The sequence below is a fragment of the Elephas maximus genome, chromosome 1 (genome assembly GCF_024166365.1).
Source record: "Elephas maximus indicus isolate mEleMax1 chromosome 1, mEleMax1 primary haplotype, whole genome shotgun sequence".
Classification (NCBI taxonomy): domain Eukaryota; kingdom Metazoa; phylum Chordata; class Mammalia; order Proboscidea; family Elephantidae; genus Elephas; species Elephas maximus.
The window spans coordinates 31,839,649-31,864,304 of record NC_064819.1 but is presented as its reverse complement, the minus strand read 5'-3'; the positions used below and the strand labels follow the sequence as shown (position 1 = coordinate 31,864,304).

The 24,656-nt window shown below is 41.9% G+C and overlaps 1 protein-coding gene across 5 annotated transcripts in view; it reads right to left on the bottom strand.

Annotated features, from left to right (window-relative positions):
• The window catches only part of LOC126074848 (DCN1-like protein 1), a 132,916-nt gene that overhangs the window by 83,146 nt on the left and 25,114 nt on the right, over positions 1–24,656 (bottom strand). For 4 of the 5 annotated variants that reach the window (XM_049881638.1, XM_049881652.1, XM_049881645.1 and 1 more), the window contains 7 exons: positions 21,943–22,054; positions 17,416–17,497; positions 15,294–15,421; positions 8,270–8,453; positions 5,379–5,488; positions 3,586–3,802; positions 1,732–1,818 (listed from right to left, as the gene is read on the bottom strand). In XM_049881638.1, coding sequence (XP_049737595.1) covers positions 1,732–1,818; positions 3,586–3,802; positions 5,379–5,488; positions 8,270–8,453; positions 15,294–15,421; positions 17,416–17,497; positions 21,943–22,054 — 920 coding nt within the window. The other variant, XM_049881669.1, reaches the window with a different exon arrangement.

Sequence of the window (24,656 nt, the reverse complement as noted above, 5' to 3'; positions counted from 1 at the left end):
GATGATTAAAAGTTCATTCTATTTAGATTCACAGATGCTTCTGGGGCCCTGGGCTTCCTGTTTGGTGCATTCTCTTATTCCACTATGAGTCACTGTTGATCAGCATTTGTAAGACGCCACCAAACATTTCTGAAATGTATTCATAACTGGATTATTTCCATAGAATACTACCAAAAGGGTGCAGGGAACAGCAATTGGGTTAGCTTTATCAATTACGTCTTGATTTTTCCTTAATTAAAACTTACTTAAAAAAAAAAAAATGCAGCAGCACTCAAAACACTGCTCAGTGCCACAGTGAAGATCCGTGACAAATAATGCAGCTGGCTCATCTGAACTACAACCACACGTGTGGTTCTATTTAATTTAGACTGAAGAGGCCCCTGAAACTTCACTGCTCCTGACACTTGGATCCACCAAGTAGAATCTAAAGAAGATAACCCTAGATTTCAGAGGATGTTTTCCTAGGGATGAAATGAGTAAGCACTTATCAGCATAAAATGAATGGGTCAACCACTCGCAGAATGCTACTACAGAAGAGAAATTTGCCAACTCTCTTTACAAAGGCTTGGGAAGTACCAATGCACTTATGGTAATGGCCACCTGCTCAGGATGAAAAACAACCAGAGAGCTGTAACCTAATCAACTTCTACAAACAAAGAATGTGTTAACAAGTAAGTGGACGTCTACGCAGAACTGAGATAAAGAAAACCCTATTCTGTCCAGAGATAAGGGTGCCTAGATCAGTGGGCAGGAGAATTCTGCTCTCCCTGGTTGGCACATTTTTATGACGGAGCTATCAGAGTTTAATGACACCTCGCGTGCGGGGTTACCCAGCACTACCAACTCTGACTCTGCCCACCCAGCCCCCCACTCAAACTGTCCTGTAGAGGAAGGGACACGGTCACCAGGCCTCTCATGGGAGTCTAGTCCCTCTGGCACACTGGTCCAGCCATTAACGAGCTGCCTTCTGGCTCAGGTGGCAATCTCTTTGACTTTAGTTAAAATAAACCAGCCCCTACCCTGAGCCTACTCAAATTAGTCTGCAGTCAAGAATCAATTTTCCACCTGGAAAACTGGTGGAAAGAGCACGGACGTCAAGGCCAGAAAGAGTGGGTGTCAGCCCTGGTTCTGCCACTCCCTGGCCTTGGGGGACTCACTTCACCTCCTGCACCTCAGTTTCATCATCACAAGTGGGGAGAGCTGTGACTGCCCTTTGCTAAGCTGTTGTGAAGATAAAAATTTCCAGGTGACGAGGCACTTTGTGACCCACAAATCCACCTGAAGCACCACCTGAACAGGAGATTATCCTCCTTTCCTGACAGTTTTGGATTTTTTTCTTATTTAAAGTAATATAGTCTCATTGTAGAAAAACTGCAAAGCAAAGTAAAAAGAAACGGGAAAAAAGATGGCCTCAAAGCTCACCACCCAACAGTAAGCACGCTAACATTCTGGCATAGTTCATTTCAGTCTTATTTCTGTGGATGTTTTATGACTTATTTCTAAAATATTTACAAAATACAGAAAAAGTGTAAAGAAGAAAAAAAGGTAACATTAGCTCCACCACACAGAGCCAACTAATTCTGTTATTTTGGTGCATTTCCTCCAACTGTTTTGGCTAGATAGTTTTAAAAATGTAGCTGACTGATTATAATCAGGCTAAACCCTTTTTTTTTAAGTAAATGTCATCTATTTCTGTGAATGACATTTCTCTGTACACAAAACATTACTTACCGTTTCCACCATCCCTAAGAGTCATGTTTCTGGTGTAACAGATATTCAGTCTTCTTCCACTGCTAGATGCAAATGGAGAGAATCGATCTAGAAAAATGCAAAATTCAACAACAAATTTACGTACATCGAGCCTACTAAATTTTTAGCTTAGTAAAGAAAACACACAGCACGGGTCCTCAACTGGCAGCTGAGATGTTCCCTTTGTTCTTTTCTGTGTTTTAAATTTAGATACTTTCACTTACACCTCAGGAAGTTCAGTATGAAAAATCCCTGCTTCTCTTGAAAAATCAGAATATTTGCAACCTCAGCTCTCATCCTCTGCTGGCAGGGACTGTCCAGCGGCCATCCCTTTTGAAGGGATAGGTGCAATCCCGGTCACCAAAATCTCTACCACTGGCTACTTTTCTTTCACCAGGCCTCTTTTACTCTTTCATGTTATGGTCAACCCCTGTAGGCTTCTGAGTGTACAGCCTCTCTTGGACCATATCTGGGAGCTACAGGAAAAGCTCTGTCCTATAGGGTCGCTATGAGCAGGAATTGACTTGACGACAACAGGTCTTTTTTTTTTAAAGTGGAACTGAAGTAATTTATTCTGAAGCTCACATCAGTGCCAGTTATAAATTTAGAAAAAGGAAGGTGAGAGCAAGAGGACACTCCGTTGTAAAAACGGTAAGTTCAGGCTCTGGAATACCACACGGGGCACATTTAGAAACATTTCATTTAATGCAAGAGGGTAAAATGGGGAGTAAAGAGTGAATCTCCTAAAAAATGTAGTTACACGTTTGAAGCTTTCAATAATGCTTTATTGGATGAATTTAGAAAATAAAGATCTTACATAATAAGGAGATAAATGAATTAGATTTTTTTTGTTTCCTGTTTGCTCCAAAGGTCAGAATTAGCCTGAGTAAATACACAAGTCCCTGGGTGGCACAATGGTTAAGTGCTCATCTACTACCTGAAAGGTTGGTGGTTCAAATCCACCCAGAGGCGCCTTGGAAGACAAGCCTGGTGATCTGCTTCTGAGAGGTCACAGCCTTGAAAACCCCAGGGAGTTCTACTCTGACACACGTGGAGTTACTATGAGTCAGAATCAATCACCGGCAACTAAGAAAAACAACAACAAAGATCATCATGGAGCAAGTGCAGGAGGGCTCAGGTTTTGGCACAATTTAGAGGGAGGAACCTTCCAACAGAGAGCAGACCAAAACTATAATAAGCTACTTCATAAAGCAAGAATTTTCATCTTTCTGAGGTGTTAGGAAGAGGCTGGGTACTGAAGGAGAGATGTGTGTATCTGGCAGCCAGGGTGAATCCCTGCCATGGTCCTTCCTATGCTCAGATTCCATGACACCAGGAAGTACCTAGGTCTCCAGGCAGAAGAGAATTCAATCATAGCATGGGGAGATGGGGTAGGCCATCTGAGTCTCCAGGGCTGGATCTCTAGTTCCCAAGACCAAAGATGTTGTGCAGGTACAGGGGGCTCCATAAAGCAGGCCATGAGGAGGAGCAAGCAAGGGCGCTGCGTGGGTACAGAGGGCTCCGTAAAGCAGGCCATGAGGAGGAACGAGCAAAACAAGTCAGAAGGGATCAGCAATGGAGGAAGAACCAGTATCTGGCTGAAAGGAGATCCATCTCTACAATGGTGACTTGTTAAGACATCTTCAATAGTAAGTGCTTATGAGGGCACCTGTGGTACGCGGAGGGTCTTCTTCACACTAAAAATCACATTAGCAGAGGATGGTCTCAACCACTGACAGAAAAAGGGGGACAAAGGTGGCATAAAGAAGGAAAAGAACGTTCAGTGAGAATTCACAAAAACTTGGCAAGCAGAGGAGAGAGAAATGCGCCCAGTACCTTGTGACTGAAGTCTGAAAGCATCGGTCACAGCCCTCTCCTTGAGGATGAGGCCCAGGGCTGCTTGGCACAAGAGCTCCTTGGCTGTGGCCCTCCGCATGGGAAACAGCTCTGCGTGGTGTTGAGGGATGAAGTTGGTGTGCACGTTCCCGGCTGCAAAGTCCGGATGACCAGACAGGCTGAGTAGGAAGTCAATGTTGGTGTGCAGTCCGACGATCTAGGAGGAGAATAACGCCCTCAGTCCCTCCTGAGTGGGGAAAACAACGTCTTCAGAAAAACGTTTGTATGGCATCTGCTCTTTCTACTAAGGGCCTTCCACAAAGGACAACTCCCAGGAAAAACACAAAAACTCCACTAAGGCACCATGTGGTGATAACAAAGCTTGTGAGAAAAACAAAACAGACATGAAAACATCTGGATTTGAAACCTAAACTATATTTTACCGTGGTAAGGTGGACCCAGGAAATGGCATCAGGGCAGGTGGGGTGGAGACGTTTAACCGACTCAGGTTAGGAAAGCGCCAAAGGCTAAGAAACATGAATGAGATTCATTTGTAAGATACTGAAGACCTGTCACTCAGAACACACCCACAAAACAGGAAGACTGCAAACAGGAGGCCAGGCTGCTACAATGGGGAGAGAAGGGGGTTAAATGACATCAAAGGAAATGTCCTTCCACACTCAGATCCAAATTATACATATAAAAAGAAGAAAACAAAAAAGCCATAAACTAACCAAAGTCCATCCAATAAACAGGATCACAGGTAAAAGCAGCTGAGTGTCGGGCTCATTTATTCATTCATTTCATAGCCACTTACTCAGTACCTGTTAGGGGCCGGCCCTGATCCAGACACTGGGGATACGGTGAAGGACACAACAGATGACTTCTCTGTCCTCCAGAGAGGGAAACCACACACAAGCAATAACCATCTAATGTAACATCAGGTGCTGGGAAGAAAATATGGCTGGCTGAGGGGCTAGACAACAGCAAAGGATCCTACTGTAAACGGGCAGGCTGGGAAGGGCTTTCTGAGGACAGTGAGGAGGGAACCCTGCAGTCACATGGGGACATGACAACAGGAGACACAGCTCCATGCTGGGTGGGTCTGAGAATGGCCAGCAGAGGCCCCCCCACAAAACAAAATCCATTGCCGGTGAGTCAATTCCAACTCATAGCAACCCTATAGGATGGGGTAGAACTGCCCCATAGGGTTCCCAAGGAGCGCCTGGTGGATTCAAACTGCTGACCTTTTGGTTAACAGCTGTAGCTCTTAACCACTACGCCACCAGGGTTTCCAGCAGAGGCCAATACGGGTGAAATCATACATCAGAGAATGATCGGATTAACAACATGTCACAATATCACGGATTAATAAGAAATGCTTTATGAAGCCGAATCAGTGTGGTAGGACTTTCTGCACCAAGGAGGTTAATGTGCTACAGAAAAGCAACGAACTTTTAGTAAATGAATGACGCTGACCACGACCGCTTCCCTTATGGCGAACAAAAACTGGAGTGCAGGCCACACTTCTGTAGCTGGCCTTATTTACAGAACGAACGGGAATTTCACATTGGGTTTCACTGAAGTATAACACTGACCCTGACAGTTTTACTCCTGCAATATTTCCTTTTTAAGTGAAATCTCAAAGCCTTGAAATCCTATTCTGACCCACAGCAAATTCCCCACATGTGTGCAATGACAAAGGGACAAAGACTGACCAATTGTAATGGACACACTTGGCTGGAGAAATACAGGGAGCCCTGGGATTACCGACATGACCCCAGACTACTCACGTTGTACTGCCGGAGGCTGTACCTCAGTTTCGTCAAGGCCGCCTGGCGGTCAGCAGCCCAGACGACCAGCTTTGCAATCATGGCGTCATAACACACCGAGACCACATCTCCTGAAGTTGAAAAACCACAGTAACCACACCGAGTCAGAACTGAAAGGGACACAGTGTGAACTGAGTATAGGCGACCAGAAACACACTCTGCTGGGGTCCTGTGTGTGTACCTGTTCCCACTCAATCTTAACAAACCCCTGCAAGACGGGTGTCATTACCACCATTTTATTCAGGAGGAAACTACGGCTCAGAGGGAATTTAAAAACTTGTCCACAGTGTACCGAGGGTGTGGCCACCTAAGAGACCCAGGCCCTAAGACAATGATTCAGCAACAGACAGACTAGCTTCCCCTGTCCCAGCTGAACTGCCTTCCTGTCTCATTTAAGAAGCAGGTGCCAACTTGCTCCACCCTCTCACATGACACTCACTTCTGTCCTTTGCACTTCCCTCTCCACTCTGTCAGTTTCCTCATTGGTAAAATAAAAGTAGTGACTCTCTACCTTGTAGGGTTGCTGGGAGAACAGGCAACAAAGTGCCAGCTGTCATACCTGTAGTGCCACTAAACAAGTGGTAGCTATCATCGCCGTGATGGTTAACGTCCTAGGAACGAGAATCTGAACCAGGGCATGGCCCACTGGTTAGAAGTGGTTAAGTCGAAAGAATGTGGTAGACTACCCAAAAACCAAAAGACCCACTGCTGCCGAGTTGATCCTGAGTCATAGCGACCCACCAGTACAGAGTAGAACTGCCCCATAGGGTTTCTAAGAAGTGGGTAGTGGATTCCAACTGCTGACCTTTTGGTTAGCAGCCTAGTTCTTAACCACTGCACCACCAGGGATCCTGGTAGACTATAAAGAACACTATTCTAGGACCCTTTTGTGATTTGGGCAGGAGGCTTGACCTCTGAACCCTAGGGGTTCATCTATAAAATTAAGGGGTTGGGTCACACTTCCCTTCCTCCACTCACTCACTCACCAACACATACTGAATAGCTACTGGGCCTAAGCTTTGAGCAAGGCCTAGTCTCTCCCTTAAGAATCTGACAATCTAACGGGGCAACCTGACAAAGAGTAACAGACTCCTATAATATCCCCAAAACCAATGTAGGAAGGGTGAAGTCTGAGGAGACCAGGAGGTGCTATGGAACAGAGAAGAGGCTAGCTGGGTGTGTCTGGGACTACATTATCCCTCCCGGTGCAAGACGTGAGTCTGGGAGTCCTTCTCAGAGTTGCATCTCTGCTGTCCTTTGAGCACCACCATTAAATCACGCTGCAAACTCTGCTTGCCAGACAAGCCATCCTTTCCCGTTGCAAGTACTCTCTCTTCTCTCTGTTCTGCTGTTAATTAGAAAATGACCAACTACCAAATCTTGTTGTGGCTTAGACAGAGCTCCCAAAATGATACTGATTTAGCATCAAGAGGTCCTCATTTTAGCTTTCAAGACCCAATATGGTCTTCCCTAAATCAAGTCTCCAGCCGTATCTCCAGCTACTCACTTCCTAAGCCTTTTCTCAGCCACGCACATTTTCTTATAGTTCTGCAAACATACCTTTAACTTTCTCGTTTCTTCACTTTTTCTTAAGCTCTTACAGCTCCCGACTCAAACCTTACCCACCAATCAAGCCTCCCTCTCACAGGCTTTTCCTGATGATATCAGCCTGACATGGAACCTCTTAGTCCCAGGAACTGCTCTACCCCATCACATACCACCTATGTAACTCCACTGGGAACTGAAATTACGAGGGCAGTAGACAGCGGTGGCTCAGAGCACATAGTCTGGAGCCAGACTGCCTGGGTACACATCCTGGCTCCAAGGGTGACCTTGGGCAAGTCACTCAGCTTCCTCGTGCCTCAGTTTCTTCATCTGTACAGTGGGGATGATAATAATGCCTACCCATTTTTTTCATAGGGTAGTTCTGATGGTCAACCCAAACCCACCAAACAATGGCGGTCGAGTTGATTCCAACTCATAGTGATCCTACAGGACAGAGCAGAACTGCCCCATTGGGTTTCCAAGGCTATAAATCTTTACAGAAGCAGACTGCCACATCTTTCTCCTGAGGAATGGCTGGTGGGTTCGAACTGCTGACTTTTTGGTTGGCAGCTGAGCACTTTAACCACTGCACCAGGAGGCTCCTTCTGATGGTTAAAGGAACCCATATATAACAATCACTTAGAACACAGTAGGCGCTATATGACTGTTAGTTATGACCATTGCTGTTAATCATATAGCTTAACTGTGATCTTTTCTCAAGTGTTATTTCTTTTGTTATTTAGCCTATAGTAAGTTTACATCTTAATTCTCCAGTCTGACTTTCAGTCCCTTAAACGCAGAGTGCCCTTGAACATACTAGCTATCTGTCATCACAAATCATGCTCAGAACTAGGAAAAGTAAAAAAAAAAACAAAACCAAAAAACTTTCTTGCTTTGCTTTGACCAAGTATCACTGTATTTCAAAACAATATTGCCTTGTTTATACATACTAGTTATTCTTTAAAAGTAACTATTCTAGAAGGAGAGCCCTGGCTGCACAGTGGTTAAGAGCTTGGCCGCTAACCAAAAGGTCTGCAGTTTGAATCCACTAGCTGTTCCTTGGAAACCTTATGGGCCAGTTTGACTCTGACCTACAGGGTCACTATGAGTTGGAATCGACTCAACGGCAACGGTTTTTTGGGTTTTATTCCAGAAGGAAAAACAAAGGTTAATGAGAAGTCAATTAAATTCTTTATTTTAAAGCATGTGGGACATTTCCACAAGACCCAGAGGTAAAACTCTGCAGCAAAATAATAACGCATTAAAAAATCAGAGCGAGGGATACTTCTCGCTGTATCTTACTTTACCTTGTCGTACTCCAGTCTCAATTCTCGTGGAAAGGTCTGCTGGAGGGGTAGAGAGATGAACTAATGAACCATCCCCTGGCATAAAGTTATTGTTGGGATCTTCTGCATATATTCTAGCTTCAAAGGCATGGCCCTGCTGAGTGATTTCTTCCTGGCGCAAGGGAATCTTCTCTCCTGCTGCAATCTGGCAATAGAAGAGTACGTGCTTCTTATGAAAAACCACCTCAGAGCAGCTACGAGCCTTAGTAAATTGCTGAGCTTGCCTTTTTCTGCGTAAAATATACATTTGGGCTTTAAAATGGAGCCAAATGAGGTGTTCTCTTTTATTCACCTGCTGGAGTATTAGGCAAAAACAAAAATAGATTAAAAAACAGATGCAGCTTGGGAATAGCCTATTAATTACAATGGGTTTCTAGTTTTTAAATGGAGAAAGCAGGCAAACTGATGACTGAATCATAAATACAAAGATCTGTGTCTGCTGAATATAATCAACAACAAAATATTTCACTGGCAATAAAGTTTCAGTTTTCACTTAAAACATTAACCTCAGTTCCCAAATCAATGTTTTGATAGGAAATTATTAGCTGATGTTTAGGACTGCGTTCCCAGCCACATGGTCGGTGTGGCTTCAGCCATCCTACACTGTAATCTTTTTTGATATGCTGTTGAATTCTATTGGCTAGAATTTTGTTGAGGAATTTTGCATCTATGTTCATGAGGGATATAGGTCTGTAATTTTCTTTTCTTGTGGTGTCTTTACCTGGTTTTGGTATCAGGGATATGGTGGTTTCATAGAATGAGTTAGGTAGTATTCCATCATTTTCTATGCTTTGAAATACCTTTAGTAGTAGTGGTGTTAACTCTTCTCTGAAAGTTTGGTAGAACTCTGCAGTGAAGCCGTCCGGGCCAGGGCTTTTTTTGTTGGGAGTTTTTTGATTACCTTTCCAATCTCTTTTTTTGTTATGGGTCTACTTAGTTGTTCTACTTCTGATTGTGTTAGATTAGGTAGGCAGTGTTTTTCTAGGAATTCATCCATTTCTTCTAGGTTTGCAAATTTGTTAGAGTACAATTTTTCGTAATAATCTGATATGATTCTTTTAATTCCAGTTGGGTCTGTTGTGATATGGCCCATCACGTTTCTTATTCGGGTTGTTTCCTGTATTTCGTTAGTCAGTCTGGCCAATGGTTATCAATTTCGTTAATTTTTTCAAAGAACCAGCTTTTGGCTTTGTTAATTCTTTCAATTGTTTTTCTGTTCTCTAATTCATTTAGTTCAGCTCTAACTTTTATTTGTTTTCTTCTGGGGCCTGATGGATTCTTTTGTCGCTCGCCTTCTATTTGTTCAAGTTGTAGGGACAGTTCTCTGATTTTGGCTCTTTCTTCTTTTTGTATGTGTGCATTTATCGATATAAATTGACCTCTGAGCACTGCTTTTGCTGTGTCCCAGAGGTTTTGATAGGAAGTGTTTTCATTCTCCTTGCGTTCTATGAATTTCTTTATTCCCTCCTTAATGTCTTCTATAACCCAGTCTTTTTTCAGCAGGGTATTGTTCAGTTTCCAAGTATTTGATTTCTTTTCCCTGATTTTTCTGTTATTGATTTCCACTTTTATGGCCTTGTGGTCTGAGAAGATGCTTTGTAATATTTCGATGTTTTGGATTCTGCAAAGGTTTGTTTTATGACCTAATGTGTGGTCTATTCTAGAGAATGTTCCATGTGCGCTAGAAAAAAAAGTATACTTTGCAGCTGTTGGGTGCAGTGTTCTGTATAAGTCTATGAGGTCAAGTCGGTTGATTGCAGCCGTTAGGTCTTCTGTGTCTCTATTGAGCTTCTTACTGGAAGTTCTGTCCTTCTCCGAAAGTGGTGTGTTGAAGTCTCCTACTATAATTGTGGAGGTGTCTATCTCATTTCTCAGTTCGGTTAAAGTTTGTTTTATGTATCTTGCAGCCCTGTCACTGGGTGCATAAATATTTAATATGGTTATATCTTCCTGGTCAATTGTCCCTTTAATCATTATGTAGTGTCCTTCTTTATCCTTTGTGGTGGATTTAACTTTAAAGTCTATTTTGTCAGAAATTAATATTGCTACTCCTGCTCTTTTTTGCTTGTTGTTTGCTTGATATATTTTTTCCATCCTTTGAGTTTTAGTTTGTTTGTGTCTCTAAGTCTAAGGTGTGTCTCTTGTAGGCAGCATACAGACAGATTGTGTTTCTTTATCTAGTCTGAGACTTGCTGTCTCTTTATTGGTGCATTTAGTCCATTTACATTCAGTGTAATTATCGATAAGTATGTGTTTAGTGCTGTCATTTTGATGCCTTTTTATGTGTGTTGTTGACAATTTCATTTTTCCACTTACTTTTCTGTGCTGAGACGGTTTTCTTTGTAAATTGTGTGTTCCTCATTTTCATAGTAGTTGAATTTATGTTTGCTGAGTCATTACGTTTTTCTTGGTTTTTACTTTGAGTTATGGAATTGTTAGACCTCTTTGTGGTTACCTTAATATTTACCCCTATTTTTCTAAGTGAAAACCTACCTTGTATTGTCCTATATCGCCTTGTTTTCCTCTCCATATGGCAGTTCTATGCCTCCTGTATTTAGTCCCTCTTTTTGATTGTTGTAATCTTTTACATATTGACTTCAATGATTCCCTGTTTTGAGCATTTTTTTTCTTTTTAAAATTAATCTTAATTTGTTTTTGTGATTTCCCTATTTGAGTTGATATCAGGATGTTCTGTTCTGTGACCTTGTGTTGTGCTAGTATCCGATATTATTGATTTTCTGACCAAACAATTTCCATTAGTATTTCTTGTAGCTTTGGTTTGGTTTTTGCAAATTCTCTAAGCTTGTGTTTATCTGTAAATGTTTTAATTTTGCCTTCATATTTGAGAGAGAGTTTTGCTGCATATATGATCCTTGGCTGGCAGTTCTTCTCCTTCAGTGCTCTATATGTGTCATCCCATTGCCTTCTTGACTGCATGGTTTCTGCTGAGTAGTCTGAACTTATTCTTATTGATTCTCCTTTGTAGGAGACCTTTCTTTTATCCCTGGCTGCTTTTAAAATTTTCTCTTTATCTTTGGTTTTGGCAAGTTTGATGATAATATGTCTTGGTGATTTTCTTTTTGGATCAATCTTATATGGGGTTCCATGAGCATCTTGGATAGATATCCTTTCGTCTTTCATGATGTCAGGGAAGTTTTCTGCCAACAGATCTTCAACTGTTCTCTCTGTATTTTCTGTTATCCCTCCCTGTTCTGGAACTCCAATCGCACGCAAGTTATTCTTCTTGATAGAGTCCCACATGACTCTTAGGGTTTCATTTTTTTTAAATTATTTTATCTGATTTTTTTTCAGCTATATTGGTGTCAATTCCCTATCCTCCAGGTCCCCCACTCTGCATTCCAATTGCTCGATTCTGCTCCTCTGACTTCCTATTGAGTTGTCTAATTCTGTAATTTTACTGTTAACCTTTTGGATTTCTGAATGCCGTCTCTCTATGGATTCTTGCAGCTTATTAATTTTTCCACTATGTTCTTGAATAATCTTTTTGATTTCTTCAACTGCTTTATCAGTGTGTTCCTCGGCTTTTTCTGTAGATTGCCTTATTTCATTTCTGAGGTCACCCCTGATGTCTTGAAGCATTCTGTAAATTAGTTTTTTATATTCTGCATCTGGCAGTTCCAGGATTGTATCTTCATTTGGGAAAGATTTTGATTCTTTAATTTGGGGAGTTGTAGAAGCAATCATGGTCTGCTTCTTTACGTGGTTTGATGTCGACTGCTGTCTCCAAGCCATCTGTAAGATATTGTAATGATTTATTTTATATTTGCTCACTGAGTCTTATCTTGTTTTGTTTTCTTTCAATGTACGTACATGGGCTACTAGATTGCGCTGCCTTGATTGTTGTAGCCCTTGAATCACTTATGTCCTATTACCAGCTGGTTTGGGCTGTTACCAGATATATAAGCCTAAGAGTCCATTCACTATTCTTGCTGCACTGTAATCTTTGTCAGCGAGTGAGAAAGCGACTCAGAAAGGGGAGCCTGTGGCTTTCCAAGGTGGTTATGTTTACACGGAGAGCGGAGAGCGTGACACCAGATAATAAAAAGGATAGTCGTTACTGTTTATCACTGTTACAATTAGCAGTATTAAAAAAAAAAAACCCAGTATATTGGCTCTTAATTACCAACATAACAAACCTCTCCTTTCAACTACTACAGAGAGGGAAATGCAATCGGAGGATACACTGTCTCTCTCTCTCTCTCTTCACTCTCCCCTTCAAGTTTTTCTCCAAGATGAGAAAACGACAACCTGACGGCAATATGGATACAGGAAAAACAACAAACTCTGAGTAACTCAGCGTGACACTGTACTCAAAAGGGGGCATGAACGGAGTCAGGGCTCCCTCTCTTTGGATCTGTCACTGAGAAAGACCAGGAACCACAGCTGCTAAGAATGAATGGGACCAAAAAACCCAAAACCGTTGCCACTGAGTTGATTCCGACTCCTAGTGGCCCTATAGGACAGAGTAGAACTGTCCCATAGAGTTTCCAAGGAGCACCTGGTGGACTGGAACTGCCAACATTTTTGCTCTTAACCACTGCGCCACCAGGGCCCTGAATGAATGAAAAAGGGACTAAATTGAATGCCTTTATGGCACGGTCGCTCAAACCATAAACTCTGCTGCCACACTGCCTGGGTTCAAATTCTGTCCTTTACCTACTCTGTGACCTGGGTGAGTTTCTTTACCTCTCTCTGCCTCAGAGAAAAGTGCCTGGCATAGAGTAAGCACTATGGGAATGCTAGTATTGTTTCATTCTCATCTTTAAAATGAAATACTCTTTAATGTTTTCATAAAGAATTTCACTTGTTTTAATATAAAAGAGGGTATCCATATTTCAACATGTGATCTTATTTCTGACTACCTAGCCCCATTTCAAACTGGCTTATCTGTGCCTGTCTATTTTCCTCTGAAACTGCTTCCATCTGAGCCCAGAAAAGACTGGCCCCACCATGTCCCTGGGTATTCGGAAATTTGTGCCACCTGAGTTCTTCAAGGCTTATTAGACTCTCACTATCTGGAACCCACAGACCTTTCGATATTTTTACCAGCTTCACCAGGACGCTGCTAACCACCTGCATCTGCAGTCTGGATCCTGGATGCTCACATTCCTTGTTCCAGGAAGCCTCTGACTATGCAGACAGGTCCTGGAGCTTAATTCGTGGTTCATCAAATGGCAAATAGCCTTGTTTTACCTCAGCTGGGATGCCAGACTCGAAAATACCTTGATTCCATAAATCAGGTCCAGTAGTGTCCTCTGAGCTCTAGAATCCCTCCACGGATGACAAAAGCCTTCTTCTCTTTCTGGAAGGAGCCCTGGTGGTGCAATGATTAAGCGCTCGGCTGCTAACCAAAATGTTGGCAGTTAGAACCCTCCAGCAGCTCCACAGGAAAAAGATGTGGCGACCTGATTCCATAAAGATTACAGCCTTGGAAACCCTATGGGGCAGTTCTACTCTGTCCTATAGAGTCTCTAGGAGTCAGAATTGACTTGATGGCAATGGGTTTCTCTTTCTGGAGAGCCTTGCCAAGCTCTTATAATTTCGTGTACTTCAAAGATAAATATCCACTATTTCCCCTAATATCCAAAAGCTTTCTCTTTCCCTGGGCCCTTAGAAGTCTGTTATCTTCCTTAATTTCAAAATTCTAGACCCTTTTGATTACAAAAGAAAAAAAACCCCAAACCCACTGCTGGAGCGGTTGGTGGGTTCACACCGCCAACCTTCCAGTTAGCAGCTGAGCGCTTTAGCCACTGTGCCACCAGGGCTAATTTGACTACAGCTTAAAAAAAATGTCCTTTTCCTTGAATTCTGGAAACAAGCACTCTTTTCAGAGCTCCCGAGGCTGCAGAGGCTCAGAAGAAGCTTCTGGCTCAGTTAGAACCACCAATCATCCCCAAGGGCCAAAGGAAGACCATACCACAGTCCACGTTAACTCTGGAAAGACAAAATTATCTAAATAATCAAGACTTCGGCATCGCAACATGAAAAAAAAAATTAGATTTGGGATATATAAATAACGAAGAGTGCTACAGAGATCAAGAATAGACTGATAGTACTTTGAAAATGTTTTTTAAAATATTAAAACAAAAGAAGGTTGAGGTAAAATCTATCATTTTCAAAAAAGAGAATAAAAACAGATTGTTACAATTATTAATATTCGAAGGAGTAAGCTTTGTGGGCCTCTGATTTCGACCAGTGCTTCTCAAGCTGTCTAAGGGAACCGTCGTGGACTTGTACTTTCATAAAACACAGTAAACACGTCATAGTAACGTCAAGATGCCACAGAAGTTTCTAAGCACTTACTCTGAATGTCTGTACTTATCTGGCCACGGCAGCGACTGCCTGTGGATCAGTACCACTATGGGGACCACCTACTGGTCTAGACCACTCCCCTGGCTCTTCATTCCCAACTCTGCCTTAGCTCGTATCATCTTGGCTAGCATCTGTCCTGCCTCTAAAATCCATGAAGTCCTGGCCCAGAGTGATGCGGCCTCAAGCAGAACCTGAGGCTTTGGATTGAGGAGATGTCGTCACGAGCAAGCCTCACAACCTCCTGGTAGCACTCACCTCATGCCTAAGGGGAAACAATGTAAAGTGACAGATTCAGAAGCTCAGTCCATAAAGTCACAATGACGTCACAGTATGAAACGCAGCACCATATTTTATCTCCCATTTTCCTGTCCTCATCACAACCACCAAGAATTGAATCCTTGTCCAAAGTGATATCTTCTTTTAGGAGGCCATCCAGACCCACTGCCATCGAGTCGATTCCGACTCATAGTGACCCTATAGAACAGGGCAGAACTGACCTATCGGGTTTCCAAGGAGCACCTAGTGGATTCGAACTGCTGAACTTTTGGTTAGCAGCTGTAGCACTTAACCACTACACCACCAGGTTTCCTTTAGGAGGCCAGAGGGAACCTATTTTCAAGGTTGATCTATAATACAAAAAATACTCTCTTACTCTAAACTGCCACTCCACCAAGTCAGTTCCTGTGATCATCTCAGTAACAGGGTGTTCTACTTGCAGCCTCGTATTCATCTCCATGAAGTAGAAATTGTGCTTCAAGTCCATAATAAACTCCACAGTTCCTGCAAGATAAAATATAATGGCCACACATCAAGAGACTGTAATCAATGGCAAATCACAATCGTCCGGGGTGTACCACAGCAGGTTTTCCGGCTGCCTTCATTCAACGGTAAACATCCTGCACTTCAGAAACTCCTCACAGGTTGCAGCAAATGACTTTCAGTCAAAAATAGGTTGTTGCATGAAGTTTAGCCACAGAGACATCTGTTTGGGGTTTTGAGCAAATGGTGAGTCCAGGTTATGAACCGTCTCAGGTGCTGTAGCAGTGAGAACACAGTGGAACCACGTGTTACTGCTTCAGTGCACCAGACCCCCAGGAACCCCACATGTGGCATCCCAGCTCACTCCAACCCTGTGGAGAAAAAGATAAAACTTTTTTTCCCCCTGACCGTGGGCTCTCGGGAGTTTCGTTAAAAAGTCCTTTTGCTGCTATGAAGTAGCCATCTGAGATGCATCAATTGGTCTCAACCCACCTGGAGCAAAGGAGAATGAAGAACACCAAGGACACAAGGAAAATATGAGCCCAAGAGACAGAAAAGACCACATAAACCAAAGACTCCTTCGGCCTGAGACCAGGAGAACTAGATGGTGCCCAGCTACCATCAATCACTGCCCTGACAGGGAACACAACAGAGAATCCCTGATGGAGCAGGAGAACAGTGGGATGCAGATCTCAAATTCTAGTAAAAAAGACCAGACTTAATGGTCTGACTGAGACTGGAGGGACCCCAGAAGGCACGGCCCCCAGACTCTCTGCTAGCCTAAAACGAAAACCATTCCCAAAACCAACTCTTTAGACAAAGATTAGACTAGGCTCTAAGGCATAAAACAATACTGGTGAGGAGTGTGCTTCTTAGCTCAAGTAGACACAGGAGGCTGTGTGGGCAGCTCCTGTCTGGAGGCAAGATAAGCAGGCAGAGTGAGACAAGGGAACATGGGAAATGCAGAGTGAAGAGGAGTGTGCTGTCACATTGTAGCGTGAGCAACTAAGGTCGCACAACAATGTGCGTTTAAGTTTTTGCATGAGAAACTGACTTGAATTGTGAACTTTCACTGAAAGCAGAATTAAAAAGAGAAAAAAAGAAAATCAGCCAATGGAAACCCCACGGATAAAAAAAAAAAAAGTCCTTTTGCTGATGACCCACTGAGCGATCTCTTAGTCACTAAACCTGATATTTAATGTCTTATCTAGCAGCATTCTATAAAGTACTAGAAAAAATTCTCCCAGCTTTATTAAGGTATAACTTCAGGCAATGAAATGTACCCATTTCAAGTGCACATGTGCTGAGTTTTGGCAACTGTGTATAGTCATGAGACTACCACCACAATGAAAATCCAGGATGCCTCCATCATGTGCTGAGCTTTGGCAATTGTATACAGTTGTGTGACTACCACCGCAATGAAAATCCAGGATGCCTCCACTGTCCAGAAAGTTCCCTCGTTCCGATGTACTCAGCCCTTTCCTCAGAGCCCTGGCCCCATGCTTCCTGCTTTCTATCACGATAGCTTTGCCTTTTCTAGACTTTCTTATAAACCAAATCATAAATCATAGACTATGCAGTCTTCTGCATTTTTTCACTTAGCCTAAAGTCAGTTCCATGCATGTTTTTCAACGTGTTTTGCAAACTGTGTATCACAATCCATTAGTGGAGCATAAAAATCAATTTAGTGATTTCATTTTAACATAAAATAGAAATGGAAAATATCAAAAAGCATCACACATAACTAAAGTCCTGTTCAGTGAAAATTTTGTTTTAAATACATGTGTACATAAACACACATACTTATGTGTATATACTAAACCAAGAAACCCCGAACCTGTTGCATTCGAGTCGATTCTGACTCACAGCGACCCTATACACTAGGTCTCAATAAAAAATGTATCCCTTACTGTGGATCTGATTAAAAGTTTGAAAGCCATCGATTTCAAGAGTTACAAGTTTCTCTGGCCTTCTGAGAAATAAAGAAAATCTACCAGAAGCAACTCTTCACACACCTGCTCCCACGTAATTTACAGCTTTAGCAGCTCTGACTGCAACTTCGCCAAGCTTTCTTCTTACTTCAGGCTTGATTCCAGGCTATGAAAAAAATATTTACAATAAATCTCCATTAGTACCTCAGCTTACTAGAAATCAAATCTATTTCTATACATCAAATATTGCATTGAGAAGATAATAAGGATAAAAAGCTAATGTTATACATTTCATCAACAAATATTGTCCTATACCACAGTTTAACCATCACTAAACCAAAGTTTAGGGAGCCCTGGTAGCACAATGGTTAAGTGCGTGGCTGCTAATTGGAAGGGTGGTGGTTCAAACCCACGCAGCGGCTCTACAGGAGAAAGCCCTGACGATCTGTTCCCATAAAAATTAGAGACTAGAGAACCCTATGGGGCAGTTCTACTCTGTCGCATGGGATCACTATGAGTCGAGACGGACTTGATGGCACCCAACAACAACATACCAAAGTTCAATGGTGGTTTGTAGTTTCCATGAATTGCAGATATTACTCAAGTTTTTATGTCTTGTACCTAACAACTTTCATGACAGCTTTCCAGACTACATGTCTATTTGAAATTACATACATCAACATGAAACTTTCAACGATCCCCTTTGTTTCTTGAGGGCAAAGTGATCTGGGTCAATTGCCTAATGATTATCTTGGAATAGTGGGAACCTTGAGATTCCATGCCAATACTTTCATTAAAAAAATTTATGTTAATAAATAAGCAAATCTTTTAACATTTTCAAAACACAGTGTTCTACATAATATATATTTTTTGAGTTATCACTGCTTGAAAACGGGCATTACTGAACTTATTGTTGACATTTACTTCAAATGGTACTGTATATTCTGCAAGACAAATTAAATTTTGAATACAAAATGAGGATAACAACTGATTAACTTGAAACCTCAGATTCCTGACTTTTAAGAAAGACACATGGAAAAAAGCACGTATACAGCCTGAGGCAAGAAGCTCACAGCTGTTATTGCTGTTGTTAGGTGCTGTCGAGTCAATTCGGATTCACAGCGATCCCTATGTATAACAGAATGAAACACTGCCTGGTTCTGTGCCATCCTCACAATCACTGCTATGCTTGAGCCCACTGTTGTAGTTACTGTGTCAGTCCATCTCGTTGAGGGTCTTCCCCTCTTTCCCTGACCCTCTACCAAGCATGATGCCCTTCTCCAGGGAGTGGTCTCTCCTGATAACACCTCCAAAGTACGTGAGACAAAGTTTCACTGTCCTTGTTTCTAAGGAGCATTTTGGTTGTACTCCTTCCAAGACAGATTTGTTTGTTCCTCTGACAGTCCATGGTATATTCAATATTCTTTGCCAACATGATAATTCAAAGGCATAAGTTCTTCTTCAGTCTTCCTTATTCATTGTCCAGCTTTCCAATGTATATGAAGCGATTGAAAATACCATGGTTTGGGTCAGGCACACCTTAGTTCTTAAAGTGACATCTTTACTTTTTAACACTTTAAAAGAGGTCTTTTGTAGCAGATATGTCCTTTGATTTTCTGACTGCTGCAACCATGGGCATTGATTGTGGATAAAAGTAAAATGAAATTCTTGACAACTTCAATTTTTTCTCTGTTTATCATGATGTTGCTCACTGGTCCAGTTGTGAGGATTTTTGTTTTCTTTATGTTGACGCATAATCCATACTGAAGACCGAAGTCTTTGATTTTCACCAGTAAGTGCTTCAAGTCCTCTTCATGTTCAGCAAGTAAGGTTGTGTCATCTGCATAATGCAGGTTGTTAATGACTCTTCCTACAATTCTGATGCCTTGTTCTTCATATAGTCCAGTGTCTTAGTTATCTAGTGCTGCCATAACCGAAATACCACAAATGGATGGCTTTAACAAAGAGAAATTTATTTTCTCACAGTCTAGTAGGTTACAAGTCCAAATTCAGCACATCCGCTCCAGGGGAAGGCTTTCTCTCTGTCGGCCTTCTCATCAATGTTCCCCCTAGATAAGGCGCTTCTTCACGCAGGACCCCAGGTCTAAAGAACACGCTCTGCTCCTGGTGCTTCTCTCCTGGTGATATGAGGTCCCCAGCTCTCTACTTGCTTCTCTTTCCTTTTATCTCTTCAGAGAGAAAAGGTGGTGCAGGCCACACCCCAGGGAAACTCCCTTTTGGATCAGGGAGGGGACCTGAGTAATCGTTTTAACCACAGGCAGAGATGATGATTTGTAACACGCAGGAAAATCACAAAATGGAGGACAACTACAAATGGCCTAACCAAGTCGACACACAGATTTTTGGGGGACATAATTCAATCCATGACACCCAGCTTCTTAGATTATCTGCTTAGCACACAGATTGAATAGTTATGGTGAAAGGATACAACCCTGACGTACACCTTTCCTGATTGTAAACCACGCTGTATCCCCTTGTTTTGTTTGAATGACTGCCTCTTGGTCTATGTACAGGTTCTTCATGAGCACAATTAAGTGTTCTGGAATTCCCATTCTTTGTAATGTTATCCATAATTTGTTATGATCTGACAGTTGAATGCCTTTGCATAGTCAAGAAAACACAAATAAACATCTTTCTGGTATTCTCTGCTTTCAGCCAGGATCCATCTGACATCAACAGTGATATCCCTTATTCCACGTCCCCTTCTCAATCTGGCCTGAATTCCTGGCAGTTCCCTGTCAATGTACTGCTGCAACTGTTTTTGAATTATCTTCAGCAAAACTTTACTTGTGTGTAATATTAATGATATTGTTCAATAATTTCTGCATTCTGTTGGATTACTTTTCTTTGGAATGGGCACAAATATGGATCTCTTCCAGTTGGTTGGACAGGTAGCTGTCTTCCAAATTTCTTGGCATAGAGAAGCAAGCACCTCTAGCGCTGCATCTGCTTGTTGAAACATCTCAATTGGTATTCCATCAATTCCTGGAGCCTGGTTTTTTGCCAATGCTTTCAGAGTTTGGACTTCTTTCTTCAGTACTATCGGTTCTTGATCATATGCTACCTCCTGAAATGGCTGAACATCGACCAATTCTTTTTGGTACGGTGACTCTACGTATTCCTTCCATGTTCTCTGGATGCTTCCTGCATCCTTCAGTAGCAGGCTCCAAAGACAGGTAAGTGCAAAAATAGGTCATCCTAAGAACAGACCTCGACCCAGATACCCACCTGAGCTGATCAAGGAGGCAGCTCAAAGAGATGTAAACAATTACAGTAAAACCTGCAAAACTGGAACCCATGTAAGGTGAAACCTGTCAGAGAAAGAAAACTCAAATATTTTCCACTAATAGAGAGCGATAGAAAAGCGGTAAGACTGCACCCTGTCAAAGGCAGAAAACTTTCAAGATATGGAAAAACAAGGCAGTCCTGGTGAGTTCTGGCTCTCACAGGCTTAACAGTAACACTAAGGAGGCAAAAGTTGCCAAGGAGCAACCCTGCCTCCTGCACAATAGAACCTGTAAGGCAGGAAGATGACCAATACATGAAACATCTGAAACAGTAGTTAAGACAAAATAGTTTCATTCATAAAAAAGTACACTTAGTTAACCAGACCATTCCATTCCTCAAACACTCCAGTTAGTTACAATTTAAAATCTGTGCTGAAATCTCTACAGCCTGCTCAAAGTCAGACACCTGGATCAAAGCAGGTTTTCCTAGATCTCACCCAGAAGGAGCATGGCCCTGCTGTGGCCTCTGTAAGGCGGCCCAGAGCATGCGTCCCTCCTCATCCCAACACTGCCACGAGCCCTTATCATCACATTCCACCCCATTACAGCTGGGAAGTAGCTATCTACTAGGACGTTGGTGGGGTGGGAAATACTAACTCCACGGATTTATTTATTATTTTATTGTGCTTTAAGGGAAAGTTTTCAGAGCAAATCAGTTTCTCATTAAACAATTAATACAGAAGTGGTTTCATGACATTGGTTGCCAGCCCTGCGATGTGTCAGCACTCTCCTCTTCTCAAGTTTCCCAGTTCGTTGGGTCCCCCATTTCCATTCGTCTAGTTTTCTTGTCCTTTCCTGCATTCTCGTCTTTGCTTTTGGGCTGGTGTGCCCATTTAGTCCTGTATATGTTGTTGAACTACGTGTGTTATTGTTTGTTTTATAAAAATCTGTTGCCATGGAGTCGATTCTGACTCATAGTGACCCTGTAGGACAGAGTAGGGTTTCCATAGGATTTCTAAGGGGCAGCTTGGTGGATTTGAACTGCCAACCTTTTGACGGCCTAACCACGGTGCCACCGGGGCTCTTATTTGTTTTATAGGCCTGTCTAATCTTTGGCTAAAGGGTGAATCTCAGAAGTGACTTCAGTACTGAGTTAAAAGGGTGTCCAGGGGCCATACTCTTGAGTTTCTCTAGTCTCTGTCAGGCCAGTAAATGTGGTATTTTCTTGAGTTAAAATTTTGTCCTACATTTTTCTCCAGCTCTGTCAGGGACCCTCTAGTTTCATAGACTTCTGATATGAAAATCAGAGTGAATGAGGTTTCCATTACAGAGAAGCTAACGCATTTCTTTATAAGGCCCTTACCGCTGGGGCCTCCTCGATGATCTTCTGGTGTCTCCTCTGCACACTGCAGTCCCTTTCAAACAAGTACACAGCATTGCCATGGTGGTCAGCAAACACCTGGACTTCTACATGCCTAGTTCAAAGCAAACACACATGTTCACATACTTGGTTAAGGGTGGCACAGAGCATGGAGCCAATTCTTGGCCAAGGTGACCAAGACTGCTCCACTGTTACTGCTTTTTTTAAAGTAAGATGAAATATTTTTACCACAAAATAGAAGTTATAGATTTAGAAACAGAGCTATAGTTACTGTTGTAAAAACTCAATGAAAAAATTTTCCATTTGGGGAATAAACTTTAAAGAAAGACAGGAAAATTACTTTCCTACCTAGATTAAAAACTCCTTTTAAGGGGGAGGGGAGAAGGGAAAAGGAAACTATTTAATAAAGCAGCGAAGACAATGATTAAAATCGCCTATGTTTCCATTACCCAAAGTTAATTCCTGTTTACACTTTTGTGTATCCTTTTACTTCTTTTCTATGCATACACATAGAGTGTATGTGCTAAAAACAGAGCATCAGGCCACACCTTGTAAAAGTTTTGCAACTTGCTCTTTATTACTTATGTCTTCCATGTCAATAATTTGGCTCCAACTTTTTACTATTAATCGGCTCAATTTCTTTCCTTAGGAAAAATTCCTTAAGGTGCAGTTGCCAGGTCAAAGAGTTCGCATATTTTTTGGGTCTTTTAGACTTGCCCTACAAAATGTTTTGCTATTTAAGCTCTCACCTATAGAGAGTTTGAAAAAGTACCTGTTTCACAAAACTCTTGACAGCACTGGGTATTATATTTAAAAAAAAAAAAAAAAAACTTCACTTATTTTATGTGCTAAAAGATTGTATCACTTGCCTTCACCATTTCCTTGGTTTCCTTTCAGTGTGACTGCCGGCTACACACACTTCTTTTATAAACTGTTAACTCACGCCCTTGTCCACTTCCTGTCAGGCTACTTTTTGGTGGTTTCTTACTAGTCTGGAACAGCTTTTTTGCTAATGAAGAGGCTAACTCTTTGCTTCTGAAATACATTTCTTCATTTTGTCATCTGCTGTCCTTTAAGGTGTTTTTGATCTACAGGAATTTTAAGATTTTTATGAAGAAAAATGATAAAATTGATCATTTACTGTTTTTTGTTTCTGGCTACTTGTTTAAAAGACCTTTGCCATCCTGAAATCAAATAAGCACTCGCCTAAGCTGCCTTTTAGTTCCTTTATGTTTTCAATTTTTACACTTAACTCGAATAAATCTGATGATTAGGGTGAGGATCAAACTTAAGTTTTTTATCCCAGTTCCATCTAATCCCTTACTTTTTGTTACACCACCTGTCTGGTTACCTACTGTTAGTAACAGACTGTCTAAAACTTAGTGGCTTAAAACAAGTAAATATTATCCTCGTGGTTCTGTGGGTTGACTGGGCACTGCTGGGTAATTCCTGCATGGGCTCTTATTGTTTGCAGATAGTGGCTGGCATTGGCGTCATCTGAAGGGTTCAGGGACTTGGACATTCAGGTGACTTCGTAACTTACCTGGGCTCCTCCTCTGACAGAGTAACCTGTACCTCCTACATGGTGGCCCAGGGCTCCAAGAGGCAGAAAGCAGAAGCTGCTGCCAGTTAAGGGCTCCTTCCAGAACTAGAATTCTCACTTCCAAATACCCTCCTGATCAAAGCAGTCAGGTAAAGGCCTCTGTTTCCGTATCAATTTAAAAATCAATTGATAAAATAAAAAAACATTTTTTCACGATAATTATTGGACTTACGAGGATCCTTCTCAGATATTTACTACACATTTTAGGTCTCCGCGTCTGTAAACTGACCATTCAGTTCCTTAAGCCTGTTTTCCTATTGTGTTCACTGCTTTTCTCTTGCTGATTTACTGAAGTTCTTTTTACATTCTGAATACTAACTCTTTGATATAAATCTTGTCAGTATTCTCTTCCAGGCTGTCTCTTTTCTCTTAATTTCCAATTTTGATGGAGTCAAATTTATTAGTCTTTCCTTGACAGCTGGTACTTTTTGTGACTTGCCTCTACTCTAAGGTCATAACTATAGTCTCCTATGTTTTGTCGTCTTTTTTTTTTTTTTAATTCACCAGTTGTAGTACTTTATAGTCTCATTTCATATACCTTCAAAAGGCCAATGAAAACTTTTGTATGGCCAGAAGATTTTTTAAAAACAACTCTTCCAAGTCAGACTTTATAAAATACGGCACACTGAAAGTTAAAATGGCTTATCCATAAAAGGGTTCCCCCATGCGTCTGTCAGTTTACCGTACAGTGGGGGCTTGTGAGTTGCTGTGCTGCTGAAAGCTATCCCACTGGTATTCAAATACCATCAGGGTCACCCATAGCAGACAGGTTTCAGCTGAGCTTCCAGCCTAAGACAGAGTAGGAAGAGGGACCCGGCGGTCTACTCCTGAAAAGAATTGACCAGTGAAAACCTTATTAGTAGCAGCGGAACATTTTCTGATATAGTGCCGGAAGATGAGCCCCTCAGGTTGGAAGGCACTCAAAAGACAACTGGGGAAGAGCTGTCCCCTCAAAGCAGAGTCAACTTTAATGACGTGGATGGAGTTAAGCTTTCGGAACCTTTATTTGCTGATGTGGCACGACTCAAAATGAGAAGAAACAGCTGCAAACATCCATTGGTAATCGGAACCTGGAATGTACAAAGTATGAATC